The following is an 18,930-nucleotide window of genomic DNA, read 5'->3' as shown; positions in this document are numbered from 1 at the left end:
ATAAACGTAATGAACAGGAAGTATGGAGTGTTGTTAGGCACGACCGACTGTCCGGTGCTTTAATTCACTGGTAAGATTTCTTACCAGATCCGGGTACTTTCATATGCAAATGATAGTCGCGCAGATGTTTATCATTGTATCGTGACCAATCGTGAAATGGATCTGGAGTTGCTGGATACTGGGATCGCACACGACTTACGGGAAGTTTGTTTTGACTGTACCACAGTACCATTCTCTTGAAGGAAAAAGCCTGCAACCTTTCCAATAACTCTTGCTTAGTTTGTTGAAATTTCTTCCTGGTCCATCCATGCTTCTATGCAGAGTCTACGCTCTCAGTCCACATTTTCTACACGCGTACGAATTGGCAAGATATTTATTGATAGTCTTTGTCAAACAAATTTGATTTCTTTGCATGTCATAGTTCTGTTGATCCCGCGAAACAGTCTCCTCCGGTTTTCTATATTTTTTATTTGACTGCGACAAACAATGCACATTATTTCCCTGGTTCTAGTTTTCTTTGTTATTTTGGTTGGAGTGACTGTATTCATTGAGTTCATAACGTGAACAAGCAACGCATTCAGGTCATTTAGAATAAATTTGGATACAATTCATTACGTGACGTCAGCATCATCTATGAATTATTCACATCAACTAGAAACCAGCAGACCGGAACAGTCTCTCGGCACTAAAGTTCCTCTCGTGAAATGCTTCCCAGTTCCCATCACCTTCGGCATTTGAATCACGGTCCAGGACACATAATTACATTAGGCCCTAGGATTGTAGACAGTCTAGTTACTATAATAAATTACTTATTGTAGATCAATGACCATTTTTAGGATACGACTTCAATAAATACTATTATTTTGTTATAATATTGAGACCCATAGTTAAAAGTTTGAAAAAGTGAATAAATATGTCGTAAATGGCAGATTATTATCGTACTGACTGCTGAGGCACGTAGAGGTCATAGGCCAACTTACGAAAGACAAAAATGCAAATGAATTTAATTTAGAAACATTAAACTTATCACGTGATTCACTTGAGAGCATCTGTGAACCAAATCTCAATGAAATGCGATAATTATGTACATTATGCAAAATTGACAATTAGCTTGATAGAATTTCAATCCCAAATATTGCTCCAAGGTACGTATTTACAAAGCTTTATTGAATTGCTTTTTTAGAAATAGGTAGACAATTTAGCAATTAAGCATAGATTTCAACACGAACCTTTACAGGTATGTGTATTGTTACGGGCACATATGTACTAAGTTTTGTTCTAACGTAATGATTGATTCTTAAAAGAACTTTAGAAAGCCGAAAAATATATTATTATGCAAATTAGGTAATATGAATGCATGTATATAAACACAAAACCAATTAGATCATGGCATTATCTCGGAGTTAATTAATATGCACAGATTTTAATGTAAAACTAATACAGTATTGCAATCTCACAGACTATGTACAAAGTTTCATTGAAATAAGATTACAACTCGAGATATCAGTGTAAAAGCTGGTAATTAAAATGCTCGGATTTCAAGTAAAAACTAATTAGAGCATCTATTTACTATTTAGTTTCTAAGTGTCATCGATATCCAATAAGTGGTTCTTCATCAGTTGAAAAGACTCAATTTAACTTAATTCAATATAGAAATGTTAGCGAAGCATGGATTTAGTGAAGAGAGTAGGTATGGCACAATTATATTAATATAAATTGAACAATACTTCACTTTTTATTATACCAAAGCTTTGTTAACATTTCTATTTTAAATCACAGAATATTCAAATTAAATTCGATAAAGTATTAGTACAATTTATGAAACATTGTGAAGGTGGTCACTTGGCAGGTTTGTCGCCACTTGAAGGTGTGAAGTAAAATTTAAATCGTCACAAGGATACCACATGCGCGCGCGCACGCACACACGCACGCACGCACACGCGCGCGCGCGCGCACTTGTATTGCAATATGTTCCGAGGACTTCATTGGATTAACTTTTAATATAGTTGAATTAACTTTTAATATAGTTGCGTTATGAACTCGATTAAAACGCGTTCCTATATAGGGTTGCGTTTTAATTGGAGTTTAATTAAACTCAATTACAATGCAATACAATGGAGAATTGCATTTTAATTAAGTTTAATTAAACAAGAGTTGAATGTCCGGTGACTGAACATAGAAATGTTTGCGAAGCTTAGGTTTAGTATCGGGGTAAGGTATGGTACAATTATATTAATATTAATATAACGTGAACCATACCTTCCCCCGATACTAAACCTAAGCTACGCAAAACGTATTAATAATCGAATTAACTATTAATATAAATTATGTTTTCCCGAGGACTATGAAAAAGGTCCTCGGAAGGTGTGTATGTCCTCGGAAGTAGGTATATATCTGTATTTTTGTCCTCGCAACATATAGCAATCCAAACACACACACACACACACACACACGTACGCGGCAAAGGAGGGTTCTCAGCCAAAGGTTGAAAAAAATGTCACTATTGCATTCTTGACTGTTCGTTTTCAACTATTTTTTATTCTGAAGAGTTTGGCGAAATGTTTGGATTTCTCCAAATGCATATGGGGGTATTCAATATGTACATCAAAGTTATACATTTCCGTACTTAATTTAATTTCTGATTTTGTATTGGCTGATAGATTTTGAAATGCTAGAAGCAGCGCAGACCACATTTATTAATTCACGACCAGTGTGCTAAAATCATGTGAATTGTCAACGTTTACAACATTTATTGATTTCAGAAAAGTCTGATAATGTATCATAATGCTGTATTATATAAACTGCTTGTTTATGGTGCAAGTTTATTAAAGTATAAGTGATAATCATAACTTGTTATCCTGTGTTCAGCATCAGTCTTCGACCATAATGTTGTCCTTTATTGTGACATTAATAACATACTACCTTGTGTGATAACCTATATAAATGTAAACATTGATCAGTGAAGTGGAGAAATGATTCTAAATGAAAACTGTGTGGTATTGAAAAAGAATAATACAAAACAGAGGAACTGGTTACAACCGATATATTTTTTTCTATTTTTTTTGTTACATGATGTTAAATACAAATAAGCAACAGTTTATATTCAGCTAGTTGATTTAATCTAGTATAAGAAACAAACTCTGAATGCGTCTATATCATATTTTATTTTACTAAGTGGGCTAATTTCCCTTTTAAATTCAACTCCAATTTCCGTATTTATCAAGTTTTTAGATTCAATATTTGGTTGCTGTGACATGCCCTTTCCATTTCTAAACAGTCCTATCCATGAAGTATTCTCGACATTGGCCAATAGTTTAAGACAAGCACATGTTGAAAATCGCAGTTTAAGATTTTTTAAATGAATAAAACATTTCGAACATCTTGGACCTTTGATTGGTTTTTTCTCGTTTTGTGACAACTTGTGTTGTTGGAGACAACTTGATTGGATAAAACTGTTCTTACACATTTCATATTGGCTTCCTGTATGTGTTAGCATGTGCCGTTTGAGATGACCTGACTGGGTAAATTTCTTCTCACAATTTTGACACTGAAAAGGCTTTTCACCTGTGTGTTTTAACATGTGCAGTTTAAGGTGACCTGACTGGGTAAATTTCTTCTCACAATTTTGACACTGAAAAGGCTTTTCACCTGTATGTATTAACATGTGCAGTTTAAGGTGACCTGACTGGGTAAATTTCTTCTCACATTTTTCACACTGAAAAGGCTTTTCACCTGTATGCATTAACATGTGCCGTTTGAGATGATATTTACAAGTAAAACACTTATTACATCTTTCACATTGAAAAGGCTTTTCACCTGTATGTATTAACATGTGCCGTTTGAGACTACCTGAACAGGTAAATTTATTCTCACATCTTTGACATTGGAAATTTTTTTCACCTTTATGTGTTAACATGTGTCGCTTAAGATGATATATAAAAGTAAAACACTTATTACATTTTTCACACTGAAAAGGCTTTTCACCTGTATGCATTAACATGTGCCGTTTGAGTTGATATTTACAAGTAAAACACTTATTACATCTTTCACATTGAAAAGGCTTTTCACCTGTATGCATTAACATGTGCCGTTTGAGACTACCTGAACAGGTAAATTTATTCTCACATCTTTGACATTGGAAATTTTTTTCACCTTTATGTGTTAACATGTGTTGCTTAAGATGATATATACAAGTAAAACACTTATTACATCTTTGACATTGGAAAGTTCTTTCACCTTTATGTGTTAACATGTGTCGCTTAAGATGATATATAAAAGTAAAACACTTATTACATCTTTGACATTGAAAAGGCTTTTCACCTGTATGCATTAACATGTGCAGTTTGAGATCATATATACGAGTAAAACACTTATTACATCTTTCACATTGAAAAGGCTTTTCACCTGTATGTATTAACATGTGCCGTTTGAGACTACCTGAACAGGTAAATTTATTCTCACATCTTTGACATTGGAAATTTTTTTCACCTTTATGTGTTAACATGTGTCGCTTAAGATGATATATACAAGTAAAACACTTATTACATTTTTCACACTGAAAAGGCTTTTCACCTGTGTGTTTTAACATGTGCAGTTTAAGGTGACCTGACTGGGTAAATTTCTTCTCACAATTATCACACTGAAAAGGCTTTTCACCTGTATGTATTAACATGTGCCGTTTGAGACTACCTGAACAGGTAAATTTATTCTCACATCTTTGACATTGGAAATTTTTTTCACCTTTATGTGTTAACATGTGTCGCTTAAGATGATATATACAAGTAAAACACTTATTACATCTTTGACATTGGAAAGTTCTTTCACCTTTATGTGTTAACATGTGTCGCTTAAGATGATATATACGAGTAAAACACTTATTACATTTTTCACACTGAAAAGGCTTTTCACCTGTGTGTTTTAACATGTGCAGTTTAAGGTGACCTGACTGGGTAAATTTCTTCTCACAATTATCACACTGAAAAGGCTTTTCACCTGTATGTATTAACATGTGCCGTTTGAGACTACCTGAACAGGTAAATTTATTCTCACATCTTTGACATTGGAAAGTTCTTTCACCTGTATGTATTAACATGTGTCGCTCGAGACCAGCTGAACAAGTAAAACTCTTCTCACATTTCTGACATTGGAATGGCTTTTCACCTGTATGTGTTAATATGTGGCGTTTGAGTTGACTTGAATAAGTAAACATTTTCTCACATCTTTGACATTGGATATTCATGTCAACATGTTTTGCCAGTGACATTTGATAACACAGTAAAGCTCTTTTGTACAGATCACGAGGAAATCAGTTGTCCCAGCTGCCAGTTTTCATGTTCAGCACTTAGTTGATATAGGTGACCCAATTGACTGAATCCCTCCACATAATATTCACACCTTTTTGTACAATTTCTAAATGTACTGCAGTTTGAGACACAGCTCATTTACCATGTCATCAATTACATAAGCCAAATGATTTGCTTACACTTCATTTACTACAATTCAGGGACAGTCCAAAACACCTGAAATAAAGAAAACAAATTCATTATTTTTAATTTGTTTTACAAATGCTATTGTTTATGTGTGTGTAATCCCATGTAAGCACTTTTGGCAATATAAAAGTAAACTGGTTTAGAAAACAATAGTCCCGAAAAAAAACTACATGTTACAAGTCATTGACATTTTACCCTTGTGGTCATGTGGCTAGAAGAATCAAAGGGAGCTTAGAAAGGAATCCTGTGTGTTGAAGATATTAGAGGCCAGAAGTAACAATAGAAAATACTGTATTTACTATATTAAAGCGCATCATCAATACTTCAAAACAAAAATTGTATTTATTGTATGCAAAATCATTAAAATATGTTTTATCGTGACCATAAACCTGTCTTTGTCTTTTATTTTTACAGTAAAAGCACATGTGTTTCTAATAGAGAAAATAGAGTAATTAAACATATAACTGCAATCAATGATTATAGTGGTTTCAAGTAGATATGTTTAACAACATATTTCATGAAATAATAATCATGTATGATGACTTGATATTTTGGTGATATATCTTGTCAGACAACAAAATTATAGAACCACTTGCATGGCCCTATCTGCAACAGTACATTACAGTTAAAGAGGAACCGCTCAATTCCATGGATTGCACCAAGTGCTCATGGATAATTAACTCCGCCTCTGTCCACTAAGTAAATGAATGCTTATCTTCCACCCCTGTCCCGCTAATCCCACAAAACAACAACTGATATGAACATCCTTTGAACCGATCCCAATTTGCTTGTTTAAAATATAACAATTGAATTTCAAACCAAGTACACGTTAGTCTGTTCGGTAATTTGCGTCAAACCATGGATGTACGTCCATGGTCAAATACAGAGCTATATGCCATGATTTCAAACATCGCGCGCTCCGTAATATTTACATCGCCGGGCAAATATGACGCGGAATAAAACTAATTCAAGATGATGATAGCCCACAAGTAAAGGCGGCAGACCACCGGATATTGAACACAAAACCAGATTGTTGCTAAACAGTCGCGAAGAAAATCCGCCGACTTGTCTGTTTCCGTTGCATCGGTCATGGAGGTAATGCATCGGTCTATTGAAGGTACTGATCTCGTATACAGTAAAACTGAAAACGAACCTTCCTAAGCACATTCCGTATACATACTACTCCTGCAGACTGCAAATATAACAAGTGGGAAAATACCTCCGGTCAAGAACTTCTGTTATCATAATTCCGCTCGGTAAACAAAACGTGAATTTACTTTGGCCTCAAATTTTCATATAATATCCACACATTGGTAGCGGCGAAAATGTTTACTGTATATTACTAGTATAGAAGTTATTACATGGAAATCCCGTGTGATAGAATAACGAAATCATCAGTAATCAAAGAAAGCTTAGAAAGAACTCCCGTGTGCTAAGAGTATTGAAGACACATTAAAAATTAATTCAAAATTACTTGTACATGAGATATTGATGGAAAAGCTGAAAACTAATTATGTAAATCAGGTAACTAATATGAACAGAACAGAACAGAACAAAAAAATTATCAATTATTGTGCTGAATAGAGAATTAATATGAACAAATTTAAAAAAAAAATTAATCAGGCCTAGAGCATTTATGTACCAATTTGAAATTATATTCACATGTGATGATCAGTAATTGAGATATCAGTGTTAATTAATTATGTTAATTAGGTGTTTAATAAGCATAAATATTTACCAAAAACTAATTGGGTTTCTGCATAGTTCTCTTTAGAAGTTTCTTTAAAATCCAATTTATACATCAGTGGAACATTATGCAAATTAGGTAATTAATATCCAATTAAAACTAATCAGGTCTCTGCATAATCCTAGAAGATCTATGTAGCAAGTCTCATTGAAACATGATGATTACTACTTGATGTATCAAAAGCTGAAAATTAATTAATTATGCAAATTAGGTAATTAATATGTACTGATATTATTCTAAAAACTATCAAGTCTGTGCAGTGTCCTATGACATCTATGTACCAAGTGTCATTGAAATGTGATGATTACTACTTGAAATATCAAAAGCTGAAAATTAATTAATTATGCAAATTAGGTAATTAAATTAAAATATATACTGATATTACCCTAAAACCTATCAGGTCTGTGCAGTGTCATATGATATCTATGTACCAAGTTTTATTGAAATGTGATGATTACTACAAAAAATATCAAAAGCTGAAAATTAATTAATTAATTAATTAATTATGCAAATTAGATAATTAATATATACAGATATTACCCTAAAACCTATCAGGTCTGTGCAGTGTCCTATGACATCTATGCACCAAATTTCATTGAAATGTGATGATTACTACTTGAAATATCAAAAGCTGAAAATTAAATAATTATGCAAATTTGGTAATTAATATCTACTGATATTACCCTAAAAACTATCAGGTCTGTGCAGTGTCCTATGATATCTACCGTATTACCCCGGGCACGTGCCCCTCCCTGGGCAAGCGCCCACCCCCTGTTTTCACAAAAGTTACATGTTGGGGACATCCTCGGTTAAACGCCCAGGGTGATTTTTAGCCAAGAATTAGGTCAACAATAAAGTTGTATTTGTCAAAAACGAACGCGTTTGATTTATTTAAATAGTGTGTTTGTTACGGTAGTTCTCTTTTTGGAGTGTGTGGTGGCCCTGAAAAGGGCCGTTTTGTTTGTGTTTTTACATAAAAACTCATTGGAAGAGCATCGCCAGGCGATGGACGCGGGGCTCTTTGGCAATGACCAAAAACGTATCCGTGTCCAGCCCTTGGTTGGCTACGTAGAGGTCAAAATACGTGTTCTATTTTTACGCGTTAAGTTTGGCTCTTCCGTTTCACCCCCTCCGGAATGTTCTACTTTTGCAGCCTAATCGCAGGTTTTTCGAAAAACGTCGAAAAAACACAAGAATTAGTGGAAATGTTTCTATTTGGGGCGGATTATTGATAGAGGATAATGTCTTTATTACAAAAATGCTGAAAAACCACGAGTTTTTGCCTTAGTTATTTTTTTATCGGCGAAAAACTGCGAACTCGGCAAATTTGGTTGCACAACTTCCCTCTATCATATACACCCAGCGACACCGATGCCAGCTGACTGTGAATGGGAGCTAGCACTTTTGAGACATTGCTACTTTCTTTCCATCCCTCATCACAGCTATGGCATTACGGTCATGTGGATTATTTTTCTGTCGTTGAAGAAAAACACATTTTGCCGACCTCAAGTCCATTACGATAACCTTAATGAGGCATACAGACGGTGAGAACTTGTTGCATCATAATTGTATCTTGTGTGTGGGTGCGTGAATAAATCATGTTAATGAGGTCGACCAGAGTTTATTTTCAGTCTGTTTTTTATGTATCGCCATTTGGATATGTTTATGTATTCACAATAGTTTGTAAACATTTCACATCAGTAATAAAAGTTTTTTTTTGTTTCATAACCCTGTCTGCTATTCTTCAGTAATTACGATGCGATGTATCAATACGTGCGTGAACAAAATTATGCTAATGAGGTCATCGCCTTCTTGGATTACAAGCGGTAGTTTTTCCCGGCCGTTTCGACTTGCACTGATCATGGTTACTAAAAATGTAACCGTGCATTGATTACAATATTTACCATAGTTTGTAGTCAATTTCAGTGAGTAATACAACTTCATTCGCTGACATAAAACAAGTTTTATTCTTGAAATTCGACCCTGTGTCTTAGTGTTCCCACAGATCTTGACCGAGTGCTCACGTTTATTGAAACCTCGCATAAATAAAGAAATAAGTACGTGTACAAAGTGTACGAAAGCATTCCTTTATTTGACCTTATCATACGATCACAAAAACAACTTTTTAAAATCTTTTTTGGGGTGGTCCTCGGGTAAGCGCCCACCCCCAATTTTTCCCGATTTTGTACGTTCAGGCCCATGGGCGCGTGCCCGGGGTAATACGGTATGTACCAAGTTTTATTGAAATGTGATGATTAAGACTTGAGACATCAGTGGAAAAGCGGAAAATTGATTAATCATTATGCAAATTAGGTAATTAATATTGCACAGATTTTTACCCAAAACTAACCAAATCTGCGCATTAGTTTGGAGCATCTATGTGCCAAGTTTCATCAAAATCCAATGAGTGGTTCTTTAGATATCAGTGGAACAGTCACGGAACAGCTAAAAATCAGCTAATTATCATGCAAATTAGGTAATTAATATGCATGGATTTTTACCAAAACTTAATCAAATTTGCACATTGGCCCAGAGCATCTATGCACCAAGTTTCATCAAAAATCAATGTATGGTTCTTGAGATATCAGTGGAACAGACACACATACACACAGACACACACACACACACAGACACACAAACACACAGACAGACACACTAACTGCAAAGACTCCCTCCCACACGGGAGTCAATAAAAAGGTGCCGCAAGATTGCTTGCAATCTGCAAGGGTGGTACCGGCTTGTATCTCATGTGAAATTTGAGTTCTTGTGGTCTGGTGGTTGAACTTGGGGTTGACTTTATAGTCAAAATCAAATGAGCGACGAGAAAGAGAAAAGTATTCTGTCAAAACAATTTTACCGTAGACTCAATTTTAACGCCCGATCTACAGTGTTACATGGCGCGGCTACGACTACTGGTTATGCTAGCCAAAACAAATTGACACTTCTTGTTGAATCGTTTGCAAACTTGTTTTGATAGAACGCTTTTATCGATTGTGCACATAAGTTGAAAACCTTCGCTGACTTTCTTTACAAGCCGCTTGATTGTACTACTGGCCAGTACTGATGTCAATGAATTTCATGCTGGCTTATGAAACACGGGGCCTATTGTTTCCTGGCAAGTAAAAACAACTAAAATGAAATTGAATTAAAACAAGTTATTGTCATATTTGAGTGACATATACATTCAAAGCAGATCATGACTGAAATCTCAGACCACTTTCAGTGGTCTGATCTGAAATGCATCTGCATATGTACAACACATTGTACTAAATCTGAACAAAATCCGTCTATGCATAACTGAGATCCGGGTCCGGAATGGTGAAAATGTGCGATTTTGATGCATTTTCAGCCATAAAATGGCCGCTATTCGGCCATCGTTAATCGGATCATGAAACAAATGCACGTATCTATTTGTGACATGATGTACCATGTGTGTGTGAAGTTTGAACTTGATCAATCCAGACATGTCTCTGATACAGATCAGGAACTGAATTCTTTAAAACCAAATGGCCGCCAGTCGACCATTTCGAACTTGATTCAAAAAAAAAATTACGTGCATCAAGGTCCTATTATGTTTAATGTATGTACCAAATTTGAACAAAATCCGTACATGCATAACTGAGATCCGGGTTCGAAATGGTGAAAATGTGCGATTTCAATGCATTTTCGGCCTTAACGTGGTCGTCATTTGGCTATCGTTAATGAGATCATGAAACAAATGCACATACGTATTGGTGACATGATGTAACGCGTGTGTGTGAATTTTGAACTCGATCAATCCAGGCATGTCTCAGATACGGATCCAGAACTGAATTCTTTAAAACAAAATGGCTGCCAGACAGCCATTTCAAACCCGATCCCCCCAAAAAAATGATGTGCATCAAGGTCCTATTATGTTTAATGTATGTACCAAATTTGAACAAAATCCGTCCATGCATAACTAAAATCCGGGTCCGGAATGGTGAAAATGTGCGATTTTGATGCATTTTCGGCCTTAAAATGGCCGCTATTCGGCTATCGTTAATCGGATTATGAAAAAAATGCATGTGCATATGTCCTATATAATGTGTGATGTATGAGTGAAGTTTGAACTTAATCGGTCCATGCATGTTCTAGATACAGGTGATCACGGACGCACGAATGCACAGACGCACAAAGGGGACTAAAAAAATCATACAGATCTTACCGTACTTATCTGGGTAAGAGCCCATGCCTGGGCAAATGCCAATCCCCCACTTTTGACACAATGAAGAAGTTGAGGTCATATCCGGGCACATGCCCAGAGGGTCTTTTTCTACACAAAAAATATTAAAAAAACTATGTCCTATTCGTTGACTGTGGTTGTATTAACAGTTGACTTTCTTGAAGTCTGTCGTGATACTTATAAAAATTGTTAATTGCGTAAAACAAGGGGTGAATGCAAAATAGCTGTGACAGCTTTCTGCCTTCAAGCAAATCATAAGTGTCGCACTCGTTCGGCTTTAGCGTCGTCGGCAATAAAACCAATGTTGCAATATTGTAGCGACCCGTACCTGGCAAAGTGCTTGAAATCACGTTATTTTGGCTTTATAAAATATTTTGTAGCAGCTTGCGAATCCATAACTGGGGCCAGCAATTTTGCAATGTCACGCCGAAGACTGCCAACTTTTTTACCATCTTTCATCACCGCTATTGCATTTCTGTCATTTCAACTATTCTTCTGTCGTTGGATAAAAAAAAAAACTTTCTATTTCAAGTCCACGATATACATATAGTGAAACATTCCAACTGCTGGGACTTGCTGAATGATGACTTTCACCGTGATTGATAAGCGTCGAGTCTGATAAGAAAGCAATGTCACGATTTGACCTTTATGATGAAATACTAGTAGTGATGTCATTCTTAGCCAATCAGTAAAGCAGATGCATAAAGGTCAAAGATGATTGCTAGACTGTAAACAAAAGCATTGTGTGACATCGCAGCAGAGCGACCCCATTTTTCTTGTTTCTTTATTATGATTAGACATGAATGAAAAGTGCCAAGCTGACAGACTGCAAAATTCGTGGATTAAAAGTGCTAAGTCAAAATTGTGTGGGACGATATCGACGAACTTCAGGAATAAGTTGTAGGGATTTTGTTCGACGGCTACAGTGACGCCGACTTGGACTTTAAGGGTTTTGAGTTTGACGAAGATGGCAATGAACATACAAATAAAGATCTGAGAAGTTTTTTCAAACAGCTATGAATTTTTATAATTTTTACTGTGTAAATTTGTAAATTATTATTGATCTTGTATGACGGTTGATTCGTAATTTGTCAAGACCGGAAATCATTTTACGCAGTTTAACCCCTGACATTTTAATTCAGTTTGAGTTCACGCATATTGGGCGTGTTTGTCAGCGGGAAAATCCTAATTCAAATGATTCCTCATTGTCAATTTTTATTATTTCTGGTTTATTTGTCACATTATAAGCAATACATTATTTTTGTTTTACTTCTAATGTTGCATATTGTTCATTTATCTCCGTTGCATGTTTTCATTTGCCGTTCTATTCCCTGCTGCAGTTCGATCTGCGTGTTGTCAATTTTCGCGAATTTTCGTTTTTTTTGCAGAGGATCTCCTGGCAAACGCCCACCCCTTCTTTTTGGCAATTTTCTATGTTCAGGACCCTGGGCTTATACCCGGATAAATACGGTATTTTCTTTCGGGCTCTTGATTGTGTTGTTTTATTATCATTGCACATTGTGTTACATATTATACTAGTATTAAAAGAAACGATATTACATGTATGTATAACTTATTCAAATGCATTGTAATTTTGGGTAGCATATACTAGTAGTTAGTTGAGTTACGAGACTGGCGCAAACTCCCTCTCTCCACTGACTGGTCATTGGTTTCAAACATCGCTTTCCCGATCAACGTCTCGGTGATGTGGGTGATGAGTGTTGCTTTGACTTGGGTATTGTGTTTTACATTCCAACAAGACATTTTCGCGTGTTTTTAATTTCGCACTTTTCTTCTCACCGCGAAATTAAAACCACGCGAATAATTTCTACTTCTACAGTTATTGCAATGGATATCCGAGAGCCTGTAACCTAATGTTATTGACATTGTTGACTGTCTCACTTCGTCATGTCCCATAGACCACCATAGACAAACTACATAACGATAATACTGTTTGTAAACCAACAAGCTTTGTAGATTGAATAAACATCTAGGAGATTTACATTTTCGTTTACTCCAACTGTGATCAACAGGCATTTTGCATACATTAGCCGCCATTTTAAACATGTGATTTTTACTTGTCGCAGCACATTTCGACCGAAAACAACATTTCTACATCAAAAGGCCAACCAGATGAGTGTAATTGCTAGCGTATATATTCATGCCCCCGTAGATATGTATTTGGAATCAGAGCTTGATCCTCAAACATCATAAATGGCACATTTCACGGAGCTCCCGCCACGATGTGAGTGGCTTGGTTCGGATTAGCACACTAATACGGTGGCCATCTTGACTCTTATTTATAGTATTGGTCCCCCCTTTAAGAAACATGCATGAAAATAATAGTTCTTTATCATGCATAATTTCAACCCTGCAGTAATCAGATCTGTTGATTGTCTAAAAGGATCTATGTACCTACTTTCATTAAAATTTGATCAGTGGAACTCAGTACATCTGTGAAGCACCTACAAATAGTGGATATTCCACTCATTGGAGGATCTTGTGAGATATCCTGACAGCGGTTGCCAGGCACATGACACAGGTCAAGCTTTATTTATTTTACTAGTAGTTAGTTGAGTTACGAGACTGGCGCAAACTCCCTCTCTCCACTGACTGGTCATTGGTTTCAAACATCGCTTTCCCGATCAACGTCTCGGTGATGTGGGTGATGAGTGTTGCTTTGACTTGGGTATTGTGTTTTACATTCCAACAAGACATTTTCGCGTGTTTTTAATTTCGCACTTTTCTTCTCACCGCGAAATTAAAACCACGCGAATAATTTCTACTTCTACAGTTATTGCAATGGATATCCGAGAGCCTGTAACCTAATGTTATTGACATTGTTGACTGTCTCACTTCGTCATGTCCCATAGACCACCATAGACAAACTACATAACGATAATACTGTTTGTAAACCAACAAGCTTTGTAGATTGAATAAACATCTAGGAGATTTACATTTTCGTTTACTCCAACTGTGATCAACAGGCATTTTGCATACATTAGCCGCCATTTTAAACATGTGATTTTTACTTGTCGCAGCACATTTCGACCGAAAACAACATTTCTACATCAAAAGGCCAACCAGATGAGTGTAATTGCTAGCGTATATATTCATGCCCCCGTAGATATGTATTTGGAATCAGAGCTTGATCCTCAAACATCATAAATGGCACATTTCACGGAGCTCCCGCCACGATGTGAGTGGCTTGGTTCGGATTAGCACACTAATACGGTGGCCATCTTGACTCTTATTTATAGTATTGGTCCCCCCTTTAAGAAACATGCATGAAAATAATAGTTCTTTATCATGCATAATTTCAACCCTGCAGTAATCAGATCTGTTGATTGTCTAAAAGGATCTATGTACCTACTTTCATTAAAATTTGATCAGTGGAACTCAGTACATCTGTGAAGCACCTACAAATAGTGGATATTCCACTCATTGGAGGATCTTGTGAGATATCCTGACAGCGGTTGCCAGGCACATGACACAGGTCAAGCTTTTATTCAAACGACGTCCTAGCATAACGTTGTGCATTGCTTGCTGTCCTAATTTCCACGCTTGCGATTCGTAAATTTGATGTTGAAATTTTACACCTCTTACAGTGGCTGGTATAGATGTGACGATGTCCAACTATTTCCTCAAATAAAGTGCAGCGAACAGGCGTACACACCCGGTACATGATCGGCTAAGTCTTTGGGAATTTCCGAAGAATTGCGTCCGATAACACAGCATTCTGACTGTTTAATAACAGACTTGACCCATTAGGTCAAAGGATGTTGCTGCATGTTATCATGCAAGAATACATTATGGCAGAAAGTGTTTTTCATCGAGAGTTTGCGTACAATCCAATACTTTCGTCAGTGGAGATTATGATGAAGATTATGATATTAACTGTGTTCCAACACAATGTAATATTTTTAACCTTGGTAAATTTTGGTGGCACATAATTATTATTGTAATAAACTGTGCATATTTGTTATGACCATCTCTGTTTCTTCATTGTAAACGTCAATTACATTGCAAATAATTTTGTAGTTTTATTTTCCCTCAAAGATGTATCATCTCTCTCAATCTGTCACAAGGTGAATTAAAACTGTCATTTACACTTGGGGGGGGGGTATGCACTCATCCCTTAAAAGTCATGATTTTCTAAGTTGAGGACACTGGGTGCTAACGTGGTTGAGTACCGACCTTGTCTTGTGTGATCCATTGTCTTTCAGGGTCATTGGCCCGAGAACAGACATTGATCCACCAATCACACTTCTCAGGTTGTGTTTTTTGTTTCGGGGAACTTTAAAAAAACAAAACATCATGCTTTAATGTTTTTGAAGAAAAATCGAGAATCATACTTGCATTCACCATAAAAGCACCGTTTAACTCCCATTGTGGCAATCTTGTACAGTCGATATTGTTATGTGAACCACAGTCCCTCTGCACTGTGAGTGAACGGAATACAACAATGGCACTGCCACCATCTCTAGGGGAAAGCTTGACCTGTTCATGTGATCCAAACTGTTTGCTAAGAACGTAAAGCTTGGCCATACAAGATCTCACAGTGAGCAGAATTAAGTTATTGATTGAATTATGCAAATTAGGAAGCACAAAATTTTATCCTGAACTGAACATGTATATGGCTTATGCTTAGGCATCTACATGTAGATGTACCAATTTCATTGACTCTGATGAGTTGTTGAGATATTGGTCAAAAGGTTAAATAAAATTAAAATTAGGTCATTAATATACACAGATTTCAACTACAAACTAATCAGATCTGTGCATTATCCCTGGGCATCTATGTACCATGTTTTATTGAAACGTGTTCATTGGTCAGTGAAGATGCTTTAAATTGACTAACTAGTATGCACATCAGATTATATATATGCACAGAATTTCAAACAACAAGTCATTGTTAATGACACAGTCCCCATCCAAAATTTTGTGATCTGACATATCAATTTGATGATGTTGAAGTCATTGAGATTAGATTGAAACCATTAATAGGAGATGGATTTGTACATTGGACAGTCATATTGAATGAGATTACAAAAATAATGTTCATGTTGATGTATCCCTTTTAATACTATTTTTGTACAAAATTTAAAGAGAAACATTCATTGCATTCAAGAGAAAGTAGCATGGGTACCATGAAAAACAAAATGGCCACCAGTCGGCCATATTAGTTTTAATCACGACAAAAATATGACGTGCACCTATAACCAAATATGTATGATCACCATACCAAGTTTAATCCAAATCAGCCCAGTCATCTCTGAGAAACAGCTCCTTACATGTAAAAATGCCAGCACTTTTACATGAAATTTGGGCGTCAGTCAGCCATATTGAATCAAATCACACAAATAATGATGGTGTAGTTGCATCTTTGTACAAAATTTAAACAGAAACGTTCAAGGCATTCAAGAGAAAGTAGCATGGGTACCATGAAAAACAAAATGGCTGCCAGTCAGCCATATTTGTTTGAATCACGGATAAAATATGACGTGCACCTATTATGTTTTAGCGTGAATGGGTAAGCTTTGTTACGACAATGAGCTGTTATCGCTGTAACAATGTTAAATTATTTTTCAAATGCTCAGTTCATCTTTTGAAAACAACTAATGTTTTCATTTAAAAAGAAATCATGCCTTTTTCCCATCAAAATCCAGGCCAAAAGATCGTACAACAACATCAGCAAATCACATCGGTACTGCGTTCAAAAACATTAACATATTTAAATGAGCTATGGTAAGAACATGGCACATATTTATTTCTTTAGCATCGAGCTATGAAAATGCGATCGGAATCATTTGCTTACAATGAAATAAGTTAAAATTTATTTGTATATCATAATTCAACAAATTTATTTTTTGCACGTTATTATAATCATTACTAGGTAATAACAACAATCAACGCAGCATGACCGGATTGCGCTACGACGATCATTTGCTACTAAGCAATGCAGTTGGGTTTCTTTTTATTTGAAACTTCATTTAGAATATACTTAGTACGTTACTAATAAAATGAAAGAAAATAATTGTATTTGGCACACGAGGTAAGGGATAATTGTGAATCAGTTTTGTTTGTCGGCACTGGAGTGAGGAAATTCACTGCAGTCTCTCGCACACCAAATAAAATCTCATTGATTTTGAAGACCACTAACTTTTAAAAGACTACTAAAATTCATAAACTGGTGGTCCTATAGGATAGTTAATTATTCATGTCAAACCCTGTATCTTTGTACAAAATTTAAACAGAAACGTTCATTGCATTCAAGATAAAGTAGCATAGGTACCATGAAAAACAAGATGGCCTCCAGTAGGCCATGTTGGTTCGAATCACCAAAAAAAAATGCATGAAATCCGTCAATATAGCTCCGGACGTACGTACGTATGGATGGATGGACAGACGGAGGGAGGGAACGAACCCAAATTGAAATTAATAGTCCCCGGATTTCGTTAGTATATGAGAAACAAGTGAAAATAATTCAATTTGATAAATTAATATGCTGAATAGGTCATTAATATGCATGAATTTCAACCAAAAATAATCAGGTCTTAGCATTATCCCAGAGCATCTATGTACCAAGTTTCATTAAAATTTGACAAGTCCATCTTGAGATATGGATACAAATACTCATAAGATGAAAATAACGATAAAATACGAATATTGATAAGATACAAATACTGATGTGATACAAATACTGAAGGAATACAAGTAATGATGGGATACAAGTACTGATAGGATGCAATAAGATAAGATACAAATACTAATAAGATACAAATACTGATGGGATACAAATACTGATGGGATACAAATACTGATGGGATACAAATACTGATAGGATACAAATACTGATGGGATACAAATACTGATGGGATACAAATACTGATGGGATACAAATACTGATGGGATACAAATACTGATGGGATACAAATACTGATGGGATACAAATACTGATGGGATACAAATACTGATGGGATACAAATACTGATGAGATACAAATACTGATGAGATACAAATACTGATGAGATACAAATACTGATGGGATACAAATACTGATGAGATACAATACTGATGGGATACAAATACTGCTGGGATACAAATACTGATGGGATACAAATACTGATGTAATACAAGTAATGATGGGATACAAGTACGGATGGGATACAATAAGATAAGATACAAATACTGATGGGATACAAATACTATAGGGATACAAATACTGTAGGGATACAAATACTGATGGGATAAAAGTACTGATGGGATAAACGTACTGAACCAAAAATAATCAGGTCTTAGCATTATCCCAGAGCATCTATGTACCAAGTTTCATTAAAATTTGACAAGTCCATCTTGAGATATGGATACAAATACTCATAAGATGAAAATAACGATAAAATACAAATATTGATAAGATACAAATACTGACGAGATACAAATAATGATGGAATACAAGTAATGATAGGATACAAATACTGATGGGATAC

General features: G+C 35.7%; 1 protein-coding gene across 1 annotated transcript in view; it reads right to left on the bottom strand.

The window, feature by feature from the left end:
* Positions 1–2,518: 2,518 nt before the first annotated feature.
* LOC102809015 (uncharacterized) overlaps positions 2,519–18,930 on the bottom strand; it is a 30,651-nt gene continuing 14,239 nt past the window's right edge. The window contains exon 3 of the mRNA XM_006822116.3: positions 2,519–5,519. Coding sequence (XP_006822179.1) covers positions 3,122–5,263 — 2,142 coding nt within the window. The 5' untranslated portion in view covers positions 5,264–5,519 and the 3' untranslated portion in view covers positions 2,519–3,121. The remainder of the gene's footprint in view (positions 5,520–18,930) is intronic.

Source organism: Saccoglossus kowalevskii, chromosome 3 (assembly GCF_978046115.1).
Source record: "Saccoglossus kowalevskii chromosome 3, keSacKowa6.1, whole genome shotgun sequence".
Taxonomy (NCBI): Eukaryota; Metazoa; Hemichordata; class Enteropneusta; family Harrimaniidae; genus Saccoglossus; species Saccoglossus kowalevskii.
The sequence above is the reverse complement of the archived record's forward strand: the minus strand, read 5'-3'. Positions and strand labels throughout refer to the sequence as shown.